Source organism: Haemaphysalis longicornis, unplaced genomic scaffold (genome assembly GCF_048455015.1).
Source record: "Haemaphysalis longicornis isolate Haplotype H1 unplaced genomic scaffold, Haemaphysalis longicornis Haplotype H1 scaffold_1, whole genome shotgun sequence".
Lineage (NCBI taxonomy): Eukaryota > Metazoa > Arthropoda > Arachnida > Ixodida > Ixodidae > Haemaphysalis > Haemaphysalis longicornis.
The window spans coordinates 173,444,802-173,461,239 of NW_027526203.1; the positions used below are offsets into that span (position 1 = coordinate 173,444,802).

The window sequence follows — 16,438 nt, forward strand, 5'->3', positions numbered from 1 at the left end:
AACCTCCCCGAAGCCCTTCATATATCCTTATATCCGAAGCCCTCCATATATCCCTCCCCACGCAGTTGAATCCCATCATACACTGTCCATCACTGAAAAGAAAGTCGCACAGTGCGCAGTGCATAAGCACCCCCCCCCCTCCCTCCGCCGCAACAAAAGAAAAACCAAAAATTGGCCGCGTATCTGCTTCGTTCGTTACAAATGTCGACAAAAGACGATAGTCTTTAGCGACTTTTGCCAAGTAAATGCCTCCCTTCGCTTTCCCGCTCGCCTCATGTTGTTCCCCTTGCGTCAAGCTCCTCCCAAGGTAAAGACGCCAAAGGTTTGCTTAAATCCTTTTAAATTTACCGCGTTCCACTGCTCCAGGCCGGGTGTCTCGATGCCAACGCTGCCGTACGGCGGAGACGCGCGTGAATCGAGGCGCCCAACTTCAACGTTGATAGAACCACGTTGCCCTTCTCCACGTGCGTTCCAAGCAGAACGTGGAACCTATCTAGTGGAACCTTTCGTAACTGTTGCCGGTTGATTTCTTAAAATGGCGCCAGAAGCTATAGTGGCGCGGGCGACAGCAGGCGACGGAGGAGTGAATATTTTTTCAGCAGTTGATGAAGTATTTAATTTCGCAAAAATCAAGCATATATGATTTTTTATAAAGGAGCACTGCAAATATAACTTCTGTATTAATTTGTTGTTTTATATTTGCACAATGTTTTGTGCTTCTTCAACAATGTTGACAAGTATGAACATTACACCGGACTTACACGGGTAGATTAGCTGTTTATATAATCCACTATTGCGCAGGCCTTGTTTTACTTTGGCCGGGTGGCTGAATCGAGTCCCAGACAGACAGACAAACAGACAGAACAAAATTTCTAGGTTTAAGTAGCCCAAGAAAGACTATCGTCTGTAATCATATCAACAAAGTCCCCAAAACTTCCAACAGACCACCCCCAACCACCCCACAACCCGCAAAGTCCCCGGCCCACAATGTCCAGCACCAGGAACAAAACACCATCCTCCAGTTCACCCACAAGCACGCCTCAACCCCAACACCAAGCACAAGTCCGTCGCAACAGTCCACAAGGTGCACAGTTCATAGTCCAGCTAAGAGTCTAGCAGCAAGTCCAATCCACTTGAGTTTACAATTAGAGCCGAAACTATACGAGCATGCTTACGAATTACCAGTGCGGAGCAGTGGGAGACCTGTTTGCTTAGCTCCGACCGCGAAATACAGGTCAAGGTCGTCCAACTGGCCGAAAATGCCGCTCGCGCCCAAGGGCTGCAGGCCGCCATCTGAGGGGAAGGAATTCAGGAAGGCTCCCACTCCCCCTTCCTCCTTTCACCCAGTTTTGGCGAAAATAAAGTTATTATCATCCTTATCATCATCACGGTCCCCAAGGTCGGTCATCTCAAGTCAAGCAAACCAGTCTACCAATGGCGAGTACACTGAACCTCCTCGGAGCTTGGAAAGTTCCCCACGAGTACCACAAGCACTAGAAACCAGAGCTCGCAGGAGAGCAAAAGCAGTCCCACGAGGAGTGTCCCACATGCGGCCGTTTCCGGGAGCAGCCTCCATAAAGCGGTTTCCCCAGGGCGGAACCGTCCACAGTCCGGGTAAGCCCTGCCAACATTGTTGGAACTGCACAAGAACGGCGCCGAAAGCACCTCACTGCCTAACGCACAGTGCAATGTACCATGACCTCCACCTCCAAGGATCTCTGTAAATTAAAAAAAAACAACCCAGCCCCGACAACCTACCCACACCGGTATCAAGGCACCCAACGATCTCAATTTCCAAAGCTGTTTAGTCCCTATTGCAGCTGTAACTAAAGGCAGCCCAACACAAGCACCTAGCAATCTCGTTGTTAAAACCCGACCTAACAAACTCTCCGGGAACCGTGAATTATTTCGTTAAATCGAGAACTCCGTAAAATCGGCAATACACCGTACCGACATAGTTAACCTTCTCAGAAGGACATGTTTAAAACCACTTTGATATTTTTAAGCATTTTTAGGCTTTTTTTAAATGTTGGAAACGCACCCTCTGTGTGGATCACCACGTTCATACTCCCATCTTACCCCTGTTATTATACTATTTTTAGTCTTTTTATGTCTTTTGGCTCTGATTTTGTTTTTATTCTTTCATCCTTGGTTTTAGGCTTGGCACGTGTTGATGTTAAAAGCTTGTGTAGTATTGAAGTTTGATTCGTTTGAGGTTCTCTTAAGTCTTGGAAACGCGAACTGTGTTGGTCATCACTTCGGTTCTTCCACCCGTGTTATCATGTTATCATTTTATGCCCTTTTGGCTCTGATTTTGTTTTTATTCTTTCATCCTTGGTTTTAGGCTTGGCACGTGTTGATGTTAAAAGCTTGTGTAGTATTGAAGTTTGATTCGTTTGAGGTTCTCTTAAGTCTTGGAAACGCGAACTGTGTTGTTCATCACTTCGGTTCTTCCACCCATGTTATCATGTTATCATTTTATGCCCTTTTGGCTCTGATTTTATTTATTCATCTTTGATTTCAAGTCCGACACGTGTTTATTGTGGAATACGTGTACATGCTCTAAGTAGTATCTGTTACCCCGTGCATACTGGTTGGTTACCCCGTTTTATCGAACTGTTTCGTTTGTTGAATTTGACATGTGATTCTTGTTGCGTCGAATCGGGTAGTGCGGCTGCTGATAGGAAAGAGGGTAGCACCGGTGGGATGTGTGTTCTTATTTCATGCAAAATAAAGTCGGAAGTTGCGCTCGTCTTGTCCTTTCTGCTCTTCGTCCTCGTCCTTCGCGCAAACGTATTCCTTCGTACATCATGAACCAACTAGCCAGCAATCAAGTCCTACTTACTCGCCAAACCAGTCGGAAAGCAGGGTGACACTAAAGAACAGCACGTGGCACGTAGCATGGTAATCATTGCGGGTGACTCTAACATGAAGAGGAGCCGCGCTGCTGTACTGGAAAGGGTAGATGGGGATAAGCCTGTGAAGGGCGGGTGTTTTCTCAATCAGACGATGCAGACGCTGATGGCAAAAGCGAAGGGGCAGCTGGCCTCCTCAACTAAAGCTAGAAATCTTGTGGTGATTGCCGCGGGGCTTAACAATGTTTCAAGGGGGACGAGGAAAAACTTGGCAAGGAGATAGCGGAGGGGGTAAAGGACCTGCGGGCGACGGCCCCAAATGTGCTCATTGCAATCTGCACTGTGCCGGAGGTGATAAAGCAGGGCGTGCACCCCTAACGGGTAGTACTCGCTGCTAACCGAGAGATCGAGAGGCGCGGCAGGGAACTTGGGCTTGAAGTGAACAGGGTAGTGGGCAGCGTTGGACATAGGCAAGGTTTTCATTGGGACGGGATCCACTTCAGCCCCAGGCTAGGCAACAAGGGCGGGTGGCGCTTAGGTGGGAGAGCGGTAGCTTTTTCAGGGGGCCCGCGAAGTTATGGAAGGCAAACTACGCGACAAATGGGAAGCGAGGGACGTATGCTCACTCAACGCTTGGAGCAAGCCAGGCCTACAGCTAACGAAGAAGCTGTAGACATGGCTGAGGACGTAGAAAAATGCGATTTCCGTGGGAACAATAGAGCGAACAATTTAGTAAGAAAAAATAAACCCCGTAAGTGGAAAACGAAAAGGAAAAACAAATTCAATAAATATTTATTCAGCTGCATAAATATTCAGGGAGGCAGAAAGCCGGATAAGTGGGTGGAAATTCAAAACTAACTTCATGAAGAAGAAAGAAATAAAACGCCTTAGCACAGACTCAACACCGATACCTACAAGCCCCACCTGTCATGGACAATTACCTCTGGGAAGGACGCAACAGGACCGCAGGAATGAAGAGAACGGGATACGTTGGCATGCTTATTAAACAAGGAACCCACTAGCAGAAAGTTCATCAGAGCTGTAAAAAGCATCTGTGGGTTAAAGACATGATAGCGGGGAAAAATACATGGTTAGGAGTTGTTTATCTGCGCACCGGAAGCGGAGTTAGGCATGAAAATAAGGAAATGGTAAGCCGTCTCAACAGAGATATAAATAAGTTCAAAGATTCAGGTGAAATAATCTTTGTACCCGGTACCCAGACAAAAATTGGGATTACGACTAAATGATCGGGTTCATAAAGCGTAAGATGGATGAAGCTAAGCAGCGAAACCGATGGAAAGGGAAGAGAAAGCTGAGAAGCTGGTGGGATAAGGAAATAAAAGAGGCTATTGAACAGCGGCAAAGGCGTCGAGAGAACATAGAGAGGCAAAAAGAACTGGCATGGTACCGGAGGTAGTGAAGGGAAAATGGGATAGCTACCGGGAGAAAAATCCAGAAGTGTAGCAAATGGTGCAAACAAAAATCAAGCAAAAAAGCGAAAAATGGATGGCAGAAATACGGAAGAAGGACAAGAGCACATCCAAGAAGTTTTGGAACCATGTAAAGTCACTAAGCTCAAATAATGGTATCCATCAAAAATTCTTGATTGATGAGCAGGGGAAATATTTTAAAGGTGAGCGGGCGTTGGCGCATATTCATCGAGTGATTAGTGAGAAGTTTATGGAAATAGAGGAAGTGAAGCCTGCACTGATAGCAACAGCACCACAGAAAACTGAGGAAAGGTAAATACATTTGAGCAACCGGGAATGGAAAGAAGCAGAGCAAGAGGTTTTCCCCCAAACAGCAGTGGCCGCGGACAATGCAGCTGATAAACCTGCTTGGACCAAAAAGTAAGGCATCGTTCATGAGGCCAATAGCTTAAGTTATTCAAACCAAGCAAACACAGATGGACTGACTAGAAAGTAAGATGAATTCAATATATCAAGGCAGAGTGATTCATACAGATGATTCATACATACCACTCACAGTAACGTCAGTTATATATAGATTCGTATTGCTGGCGGTAAAATCAGAAATTCAAGCATGGATGGAAGAAAATAAAATCCTTGAGGAATTGCAGAATAGATTTAGACAAGACAGGCGATTGGATGATAATTTGCTCGTGATAACGCAATGCATTTAAATTGCGAAAGCGCAGAATAGACCATTATGGATTACGTTCTTGGACATTAAAGGTGCATATGACAACGTAAAGAGAGAACTGCTGTGGAGAATGCTGAAACTCCAGAGATTAGATGACGAGTTAATACAGTTCCTTATAGCAATATATAAAGATAATTGAGTGCACCTTACGTGGAAGGACAGAAATCACCCAGCCGGTCAACACCCATTGGGGACTGAAACAGGGATGCCCTTTGAGCCCAATACTGTTTATGCTTTACATGGCAGGGTCAGAAAAAAAACTGGAAGTCAAGTAGGGTTCAACCTAACGCATATGCTGCAAAGCGAAGTGGTACAACAGCGTATTCCGGGAATGTTATACGCAGACGACATTGTTCTTTTAGCTGATAACCAGACCGATATGCAGTGGCTCATAAATATTAGCGGGCAGGAAGCCACCGACCTCGGGTTAAATTTTAGCGCAGAAAAATCGGGAATAATATGGTTTGCAAGGACACTACCACTGCCGCAGTGTCTATCCAGCATGGCGAATTACCCAGAGTGAAGGAATATAAATACTTGGGAGTGTGGATAAACGAAGGGGATAAATACTTAAGAAATCACGAGTAGCAACTTAAGGGTAAGGGAAAGCGAAGCGCAGCTATAATGAAGCATAGAACTTTGTGGGGGTATAACAAATATGAAGTAGTGAGAGGAATGTGGAAAGGAGTAATGGTTTTGGATCTCGCATTTGCGAATGATTTACTCTGCTTAAAATCAGTCGTCCTATCAGGCCTTGAAGTGAACCAGAGAACGGTAGCCCGTTTGGTAAAACCAGTAACGAAGCAGTGCAGAAAGATATTGGCTGGGCATCGTTTCAAGTTCGAGAAGCTCAGAGGAAAATGTGTTTTCAGGGTACATTGAAAGCAATGGATCAACTTAGGTGGACAGCTAAAGTTTTTAGGTACATATACTTGAAAAGCGTGTACACGCAGTCGCTAAGGAAGACTAGAAGCAGATTGCGAAGGGGTTCAAAGAGCTGAGGGCAGCCTCGGAAGATGTGCTGATTGCGGTCTGCACGGTACCGGAAGTTCAGATGCAAGGGATCCACGTAGAAAGTGTCGTGGTAGTTGCGAATAGGGAGCTTTGGACTCTTGGTAAAGCGATGAACTTTGAAGTGGTCAACCTGAACCTGGACATATGCGGTGCGGGCCGGAACGGGGCATTCGCGTATAACGACATACATTTGAGCGATCGTCTAGCGGATCCTGTAGGGCGGCGACCTGCGGCCCGGGGAGTAGCTTTATTGGAGGGGGGGGGGGAGGGAGCATTCGCAAACGTGGACTGAGGGGAGAAGGGGGCGAGAGGCAGGAAGGAGAGGGCACTGATGTACGGCAGCGGATGCGTAATGCAAAGAAAAGGAAAATAAACTGTGGAATTAAAATTGGCTATATATAAGCATGCAAGGCGGTCGCAAGCAGGAAAAATGGATAGAGGTACAAACCCCGCTTGAGAAGGAAGAAATTTACGTGCGCGCCCTGACTGAAACCAACCTCAGAGATACGGGGGAGCCACCATGCAGTGATAGATAACTACGTGTGGATGGGGTGCAACAGGGCCGCGGGAGAGAGGAAGGGAGGGTGCATGGACATGTTTATTAGGCGAGGAGGGAATCAGCAAATGGATAATCAGGGCTGCAAAGATTGTGGGTTTGTGGAAAGGTGGGTGAAAAAAAGAGATGGTTGGGAGTGGCGTACGTGTAGACAGGGAATGACGCCAGAGAACAAAATAAAGAGTGGGTGGACTGCCTCAGGAAGGACATAAAGAAATTCAAAGAATCCGGCGAGGTGATATTAGCATGAGGCTGAAATGCCCACATTAAGGAACTCGATGGATATTCAGATTATAGCGGCGCCCTAGTTCTAGATATGTGGGAATAACAACAGCTAGTGATAGTTAACCGGAAGCATAAATGCGGCGGGAAGATAACGTGCAATGCAGCAGTAGTAGACAGTCCTGGATGGCCTACGGCCTGGTCTCAGAGCGCACGTACGAGCGGTTAGACGACATGGAGATAGATGAAGAAGTTAAAGCAGACTTAATTGTGACCATAGGTGGGGAATCCTAAAATTTGACGGTGGGGGGGGGGGGGGGCACAGGCACTAGGCAGGAAACAACGGACGTCGGGAACCGAATTTAAGTAAGAAACAGATTGTAGACACAGTCAATAACGTCGAAAGAGAATTAGATACCCTGCCCACAAAAATGTGGCAATATGACGAGCCTGTGAGTTGTATGGAAAAAGAAATAGACCAAATAAGGAAAAAAAACCGTTGGAGGGGTAAAAGAAAACCACGAGGCTGGTGGGACAAGGCAATCAAACTGGCTATAAAAGACCGTTAACGGGCTTCTATGCGCACAGAGAGGGGGGAAAATGGGATATTAAGAAGAGGCGCAGCTACGGTGCAGCCGCGTACCGAGAAAAGAAATTATTCTAGAACAAGCAAAAAATAAAAGTGCGAGAGCACGGTAGGTGTCATATATACGTGCGAAGGATAAAAGCACCCCCCAACAAATTCAAAAAATCATTTAAAAGCATTGGGAACGACGAGTAAGGGGGTGCAGACTCGGGTACAAGGTGATGAGGGTAACGTTTACGTGAGGGACAGTGCTTTAAGGTACCTTCATGGAGTCATTTCAAATACTTTTGGCCAAACAAGCGCGATATCTTCGAACGGGACACAGGCGGCCATTAGGAGCACGGTAGATGAAAAATTTAAAACGAATTTTTGGGCTGGAACAAGGCAGAACAAAATGTTCCCAAAAATGCGGCAACAGGACCGGACGGAATCCCAATAGAGCTTATGAAGCAGTTGGGACCGTGGGAAAAACGCACTTGTATAAAGCCATCGAACGCGCTATAAAATCTGAGAGAATTCCAACGCAATGGCGCGAAATGTGAATTAGTTTCATCTATGAAGGCAAGGGAGAGAATGACAAGGCAAGCTCATACAGGCCGATTAAAGTAACGTCAGTGCTCTCTAGATTAGGTATACAAGCCATGAAATCCGATTTGTTGAAGTTGAATTGAATTGTTGAAGTGGGTGGAGTGTAACGCAATTTTCGGGAACTGCAAAATGCATTTCGGCCTGGTCGGCGTTTAGAAGACGATTTTTTCGTATTAGCCCAGGCCATCGAAATTTGGGCAGCAGAGGGCAGACCAATATGGCTAATATTTCTTGACATCGTAGATAGGGGATTGCTGTGGTATATACTTCAAGAAGAGGGGACTGGATTATAGTTTATAGGGCTGCTCAGAGATATATATGAGGGTAACAAGGCACATATTACATGCAAAAGGCGCACAGACACAAATCCCGTGTACATTCGAAGGGATTTGAAACAGGGATGCCCTCTTTCGCCGTTGCTGTTCACACTTTACATTAGAGGAATGGCAAAATGACTGGAGGAGAGTCGACTAGGCTTTCATTTGTCGTACCGAAGCAATGGAGAGTTGGTGGAGCAATGGATCCCGGGGATGTTGTACGCGGACGATATAGTGCTGATGGCCGATAATGCGGAAGACGTACGGAAACTAGCCGACATTTGCGGGAAGGCAGCAACGCGCCTGGGCCTACATTTTAACCCACACAAATTAGGAGTCATGATATTTATTAACGAGGAAGTTAATACACCGCCAGTGAGAATTCAACAGGAAGTCATAAGATTAATGAATCCGTATAGATACTTGGGGATATGCCTTCACGACGGAGAAGTCTACCTGAAGACCTACAAAGAGCACCTTAAACTGAAAAGGAGAACAAATGGGAAAAAAATGGCAGCATCTCCACTCCGTGGATGATCGCGTGGGTGCGGAGTACGGGGAATCAAAATGACATCCAAGTTGCGCCCCCACCGTCATTCGATTTGTGCCGTGAGTTGCACCTTGATTATTCCCTAAATGAAACTGCAACTCACGGCTCAAATCGAATTTTGCTTGATGGTGGTGTGCGCACGGATTGACGCGGACGGACATTGGGAGGTCCTAAGGTACTCCGCAACGTTACAGGCGAGGGAGTAAGCCGTTTGACTCGCAGGTACTAACTCACGGTCGCATGCAGCCCAATGGGTAAGACGACTGACACTAACTCTGTCTGGTCTACCAGACACAGGCTCGAATACTGCCGGTGCTTGTGTGATTTTTTGCGATTGTAAATGCTTTCCGCACGGACGCTGGCGGACATTGTGGGGTCCTAAGGTTCTCCGCACCTAATAAATTTGGAGGGGTTATAACAGCACCTGATTTACATTAACACCCTATTGACACTTCTCATCCACATCGTCGCTTACGACAAGAATACGGTGTATTCGAACTGTTCGCCTCCTAACGACCGACTTCTTGCCGTGTGGAAGTGTAAAGTGTTGTTCAGTTATGTGGGCTTATGAAAACTTATGGCCTCACAAATGGAATTACAGAATACTCACTAGACCTACTTCAGAAACGTTCAGCATAATATGGCAGCATAGCCAGGGCAACCAACAAATGCCACGCGTTCTGTCGTGAATCCTCACTGCAAATCGGTTCCCGTTTTGCATCGTTGCATTTCAGTATGTTTATCAGGGGCGTAGCCATGGGGACAGGAGGGGTTTCAGTGTCAGACCCCCCCCCCCCCACCACCCCGAAATTTATTCACGCCGGAAAATGACCTAAGATATTAATTGGGCGTCCAGAGATGTCTTTCTTGCTATTTTTGTTTATTCTCCCGGTGGCGTATAGCACCCCCCCCCCCTTCCCCAACGAGCTATATTTCTGGCTACGCCGCTGACCTCCATGGTATAGGTGCTGGCTATCGCATTATACCTTAGAGAACGCCAAATGACACCATTTTATGTCAATGGAGTCACGGTTTGTAAAAGCATCAATGCAGATCTGTAAATACAATTGAGAACATTCGTCACAGCGACGTGTCGGTCGCGAGCATAGCGCTGTCCGGGAACCGGTGGAAATATAACGCAAAATGGGATTACCCGATCGCTAATTCTCGGGAGGCCCCTGGCGCCTGGTACAGCGCTGCAGCCTAAATTATAGGCGGTCAGCGTACAAACGCCAGAAGCATTCACGTAAACTTTGAAGCTGCACTGAACTATTGGAAATGTGATCGCCGCTGTAGGTATTTTAGATTCCGATACACGGGAGCGACTTCGCCACGCGGAAAAGACAAGCTTGAACGTCGCCCTTTTAAATGCAGAGCATTTCTTTAACTCACGATGTCACCCGTTCTAGTTGTCCGTAGTAGTCTGCACCCCTCCCCCTACACTATATAAAAAATAATACTTACCGGCGCCTGGTTTCGATCCCACGACCCTGCGGGTGGAGCGCAAGGTACATGGTGCTCTACGCACTGCGCCACAAAGCCGACACAGAATGGAGGGCTACGAACGCGCCTTATATTCTTGACTCATTCAAACTACGTCAAGAAGCTGCTGATACAACGCATTCACTACCTGTGGGCGGAACACGAGGTACATGGGGCTCTTCCCACTGCGCCACAAGACTAACTCAACCAGAAGCATCTAGACGTCAACGACGCAACAACAACAGCCAGAGAAGAAAATAGAGAGAAGAGAAGAGAAAAATAATAATCATACCCACCTGCTAATAAATGATGTCACGTGACCACGTAATTACGTCTCCTCATTTAATTACAATACAACAACCAACAGCAACAAGTGCAACAACATTAACGTAACGCAAACTACTTAACGTCGTGCGCCCCCGGAAATGCTCTGTATTTGATCGTGCCCCTCGCGAGGGGGATGTTTAGTTTCCTGCCGCAGCAAGAACCAGGCGGGCTCCTGCGCAGACATTTTTGTCGTCTAAGTGTTATATGTGCATTTTTCTTTAACGTACCCGTAAAGGCACGGCTCTTCGTCGCAGTTGGCTGTCCACATCTCGGCTAAGTTCGAATTTGTCGCTCTGCCGAGGTCGCCGTCTATCGGCTTCCGAGCTACTTTCGGCCACCATGGTGACGGGCATCGCATATAATAAAAGCGATTTCCCACCCAGCTCTGCATACAGACAACGTAGGAGTCACCGCAAGCGATGTCCTTCCGGTGATATAGTCAGCAGGGAAAAGTGTCATGCCAGGCGACTATATTTCAAGCGCTTCGCCCATTACCCCGTTTGCTTCACGGGATTTAGTAAATTGGCAGGGTATATGTATTTTATTTTCTTCAATGGCGCTCCGCCAGTATCTTTTCGTGTGATAACCATGCAGAATGTGTCAAATATAGCTTTGCTATATAATGGACAACAAGACTGGCACGGTATGGGCAACAGATTCTGAAGCACCGGGAATGTTGAACATTCACGAACTGTGCACACTGCCGCTTTTGTGATTGAGGACAGTTTCAAATTTCACAGTTTTATTATTAATTAAAAAGGCATATCATGTCTAGAGACTGTAAGTGGCCCTCGTGTAGAATGCAGTAGTAGCAAGTAGTTGAAAATATACAGCAGCACAAAAAAACCTTTCAGAAAATAACGCTTATATGTAAACGAAATGCGTGTGGAAGATCGTAATATCACCGAAGACATTTGACAAATATTGTAAAATATGGTATCATAACACCAGAAAAACTACGACCACAAAAAAGCAGTTTTGACAACTAGTCGCCAAAGAAACATGATAAAATACGAAAACTGCCCAACCATTTGACATATGATTGTAGTTTCTTTTTATTCCATGCTATGTGCGTGATGTTATAATGTCCCAGCATAAAGTATACCAAAAAATGTGCAAAAATGTAACAAATTGTTCGGCACCGCAGCATTATTACGTCACTTTCCTACATTGGGAATATACATTGGGAACAACAGCCCCGCGATCAGCGCCGGAAGCCGGACCGCCGCCGCAATGCCGCCAACATGGCCAACTTAAAAAAGAAGACCACAGTAAAAAGAAGAAACACTTCCCGGAATGCAAGAACTCTGAGATAATACGGAGAGTTATGTCGGGTTTCCTACCCATTCCCCATTTTAAAAAAAACCTGAAGAAATGTGCGCGCTCCTAAAGCACGGATTAGGTTAATGGACTGTATCACAGCTCTGGAAGCGGCCAAGAGTGGGAAGAGCCCTGTTGCGCATCCAGCGAACAATATAACTTTGCTAAGAACAAACGAAGTAACACTTACGAAAGGTTGAAAAAAAAAATGCCCAGAAACAGCGAAGAATGGTCGGATAATTACGTGAGCCACCTTGCCATAGCCCCAGCACTTTTCAAGTCAGCTCCCTCAACTTTTTTTTCACGTTCATTATAGGATGCCTGCTATTAAAGTGTGAAGACCCTACCCCTTTATATTAAATATCTCCAAACACGCGTACCTCTAAAGAGCGCTATACACCAAACCAAACATCGCTAGGAAGAAATTTTTAGGAGCAACATAGCCAGTCGGGTATAAAAGTATGAAATACCCGGGGCCTTTTATAATTGCGATTTTCATGCACTCTAAAAATCTCGTCCATCAAAGTTTAGAGACGAGCAGTCGGGCTTTTTCGTTAAGTACACATAGAAGTACTTATGGGGTTAACAAATTGGTCAGGTTGCTTAAAATAGTAGGTACATTAGGATAATTTAAGCAGGCCCAACTCGTAACACCTGTTTAACTTGCGTAGCCTGTCTGCGAGGTTGTAACGCGGAGTAGTAATAATGTATATAGCGCACGGAACACACCAAGACCTGCAGTGGCCCACATTCGGAATTGTGGACTGATTTCCACACAGCCTCGTGGAGCTTGCCTAATCGCCGACGTCGGTTGTTCAGTGGGAGGATACTCGCTTGTCACGTGGGTGGCCAGAGTCCGATTCCCGGCTGACGCAGTGTCTTTGTTTTTGCGTCTGTTTTTTTTTTTACCCCCTGCTTTTTCTTTCTGTGAAAGTCAAGGAGCTGAAGTCTGCCGCACTACACTGAAGAGCGCAAATGGCATGCTGTGTCCTGTCTTCTGAGAAAGAGTATCTCTTGCAGTAAGAATGAACAACGCAGCCGATGCCCATATTTATTTATTTATTTATTTATTTATTTATTTATTTATTTATTTATTTATTTATATTTATTTATTTATTTATTTATTTATTTATTTATTTATTTATTTATTTATTTATTTATTTATTTTTATTGCCCCCCTCAGAGCCAAAGGCATTACAGAGGTGGAGTGGGTTACAAAGCAAAACAAGAATAACACAGTGCAGGGAGTATAATTAAAAAAAAAAGCTTCAGACTGCTCCTGAGTATACAATACTAGCTCGATTCGCCCGAAAAGTCAGGTTATCATTAATATCAACAATGTCACGGGAAAGGTGGTTCCATTCGCGGGATATACGGGGAAGAAATGAATGACAGAAGGTTTTCCTGTTGCGGGATTCAAGACCAACTTTGTGAGAGGGATCAATGCGATGGGAAGTGTATTGAGGTGGTGGAATTCATTTACAGAGTTCCGGGTGGTGATACAATTTACGACACAGGGTTAGACGAAAAAGCTTTCGACGAGAAGACAACGTATGCAGGCCAAGTGTATTTCTCATTGCTGTTATGCTTGCACCTTGGTTATAATTAGAGAGAATGAAGCGAATTGCATTGTTCTATACAAGTTCAAGTGCAGTTGTTATTATTTCGTGAGTGGTATCCCATATCGGCGCGGCGTACTCTAATTTAGAACGAACTAGTACAGGGGGCGTTAGAAAAGTTTCTTCGCCTTATATACCCCAGAATACGGTAAGCATTGTTAATAACACATTCGATGAATAGGGGGGGGGGGGGAGAATAAGTTAGATGAGATGTGAACGCCAAGGTACTTATAGGAGACAACTGGTTATAAGGCGGAATTGTTAAGAAAATAAAGTGACGGAGTGGTGTTTCTACGGGATACATGACTTTTCATTTGTTAGTGTTGAGCTCCATTCGCCATTCATGACACCACTTAGCGATACTAGTCAGATCAGACTGAAGAATTGCGCAATCGTTGTCGGTGTTAACTTCTCGGAAAATGACCCAATCGTCAGCAAAAAGATGGATTTTAGAAGTTACCAGGCAGGAGAGATCGTTAATCTAAATTAGGAATAAGAGCGGCCCGACCACTGACCCCTGAGGTACACCGGCGTGTACATGTCGCAGAAATGAGTTGTAACCGTTTGCGGTAACGAATTGTTTACGATTAGTCAGAAAACATTCAATCCATTTTAGAAGATTATCATCTATTTTAGTTGGCGTAGCTTATGAAGCAGAAGTTTATGAGGGACCTTGTCAAATCCCTTGCTAAAGTCTAAAAAACTACAATCTGTATTATACGAATGATCAAGGACACGCTGAAGACTGTGTGTAAATGTTGCCAGTTGAGTTTCACAAGAGTGTGATTTCCGCAGGCCGTGCTGTGGCGTCCTGAAAAATGAGTTAGATTCAATAAAAGTAACCAGATTAGAAAAAATAATCTGTTCGAGCATTTTCCAACTTGTGCTCGGGAGTGAAATTGGGCGGTAATTGGCAGGATCAGATTTATTTCTAGATTTGTACAGAGGAACCACCTTCCCGATTTTTTACGGAGCGGGTAACGTAAATGTATCCAGAGATCGTTGGAAAATTTTATTTAATAGTATATAACAATAACCATTTGCATTTTTCAAAAACTTTGCAGTAATTAGGTCACACCCAGGGGATGAATGATTCTGTAAACCGTCAATTAATTTGGGAATGCCAAGAACATCGACAATCAGTGGAAACATGACAATATATTCGAAATGTTGGACGGCCGGAAGCTTATGGACAGTAGTGTTAGAAAACTTTTTTTACTAAGGTGTCGTTTCAGATAAACGCGCAAACATTAAAAGACACAGGATTGTGCAGGCGTCCTCAAGAGCAATGTCATTATGAGTGGGCGGAATAATGACGCGCCAAAAATTTCTTAATGTTAGTCTTTAGCATAGGCGGCGGTACTGTAGATAAGAAAGATTTTTCAGCATTTTTATTGCACGTACGTGAGCTTCAGAAGCCACGCTATACGTATCCCGCTAGAGGGGAATTTTTGTCTGATCGATAAAAGCGTTTCTTGCGGTTAGACAGGCGCTTGATATATGAGGTGTACCATGGTGCATGGGGATAAGATGTAACTGCATGATTCTGAATGTATTTATCCATTAGTTGGTGAATTTTACTCGAGAATAAGTGATTGATTGATTGTAGGGTTTAACGCGCCGACGCGACGCAGGCGATTAGACGCGCCGTAGTGGAGGGCTCTGGATTAATTTTGACCACCTGGGGATCTTTAACGTGTGCCGAAATCTCGAACACACGGGCGTTTTTGGTTTTCGCCTCCATCAGAAAAGCGGCCGCCGCTGCCGGGAATCGAACCCGCGACCTCGTGCTCAGCAGCGCAACGCCTTAGCCACTGAACCACCGCGGCGGGTACTTGAGAATAAGTCCCAAATACATTGACCAGATCGGTCATCAAAGTGCAGCAAGAATGTGTCGGTAAAGGCTGACAGTTCGTTGTTAATCGCTTCGAAGTTAAGTCGCGAATATATTTTTTCTCTTTTGCTGTTTCCAGAGGGATTGCGTTAATGTGAAACGTCAACAATAAATGATCACTCAGTCCAGGGGAATAAGTGACAGATGAAGCAAAATCACGTCGGTTCGTTCAGATAACGTCTAAAGTACTTGCTGTGTTATTTATTGTTCTAGTCGGTTGGGTTAACAATTGGGTTAAATAAAATACAGAGCATAAATCTAAAAAGTTACTTGCTTCAATCGAAAATGGCGATAAGTGAGGCGGTTGCGAGCTCCAACAAATGTTACGAAAGTTAGTCACCCAGTAGAAAAAGGCATGAAGAAGGAAAACGTGTAGAAATTAAGTTTATTTCGTCATGTAGCTCATTCATAAACGTGACACTTTCATGACAGTTCATTCATAAACGTGACACTTTCATGACACTTTCATGACGTGGCTCATTCATGACACTTGCCTTACCAAACACAAAAGGATAGATATGTCTCGGATAGATAGATGTGTCTCGGATAGATGTGACTGACAAGTCTACGAATTAGGCCTTAGAAATATTCTTCAACGCGAAAACGCATAAGGTTCAGTGGCCCTTCAGGGCAATTGTTTCTGAGAACGAAACTTGGCAGAAAGCAGTATCTTTGTTTTTACAGGAGCAGCTACGGCTTTTAGCAGACCGACTCAAGACAGCCATGTCAGCAGACATTTTTAGATTTGTTGACCACTACCTAGTAGTGTTTCCATGTGACAAACAAAGCACTAATACTTTGATGCAACAACTCCTAACAATTTTTAATGACTGTTTGAAGCCTCTAGTAGTAACCCATGAACTAACCGTTGGAGGATGTATTCGTTTTCTCGATCTTCACCTTTCTTTTAATCATGAGCACATTTGTTGGAAATACGAACCTCGA

At 45.0% G+C, this 16,438-nt stretch overlaps 1 protein-coding gene across 1 annotated transcript in view; it reads left to right on the forward strand.

Moving 5' to 3' along the window:
- Nucleotides 1-6,996: 6,996 nt before the first annotated feature.
- LOC144155767 (uncharacterized) overlaps nucleotides 6,997-16,438 on the forward strand; it is a 156,292-nt gene continuing 146,850 nt past the window's right edge. Inside the window, exon 1 of the mRNA XM_077687418.1 lies at nucleotides 6,997-7,090. Within this exon, the coding sequence (XP_077543544.1) occupies nucleotides 6,997-7,090 (94 nt within the window). The remainder of the gene's footprint in view (nucleotides 7,091-16,438) is intronic.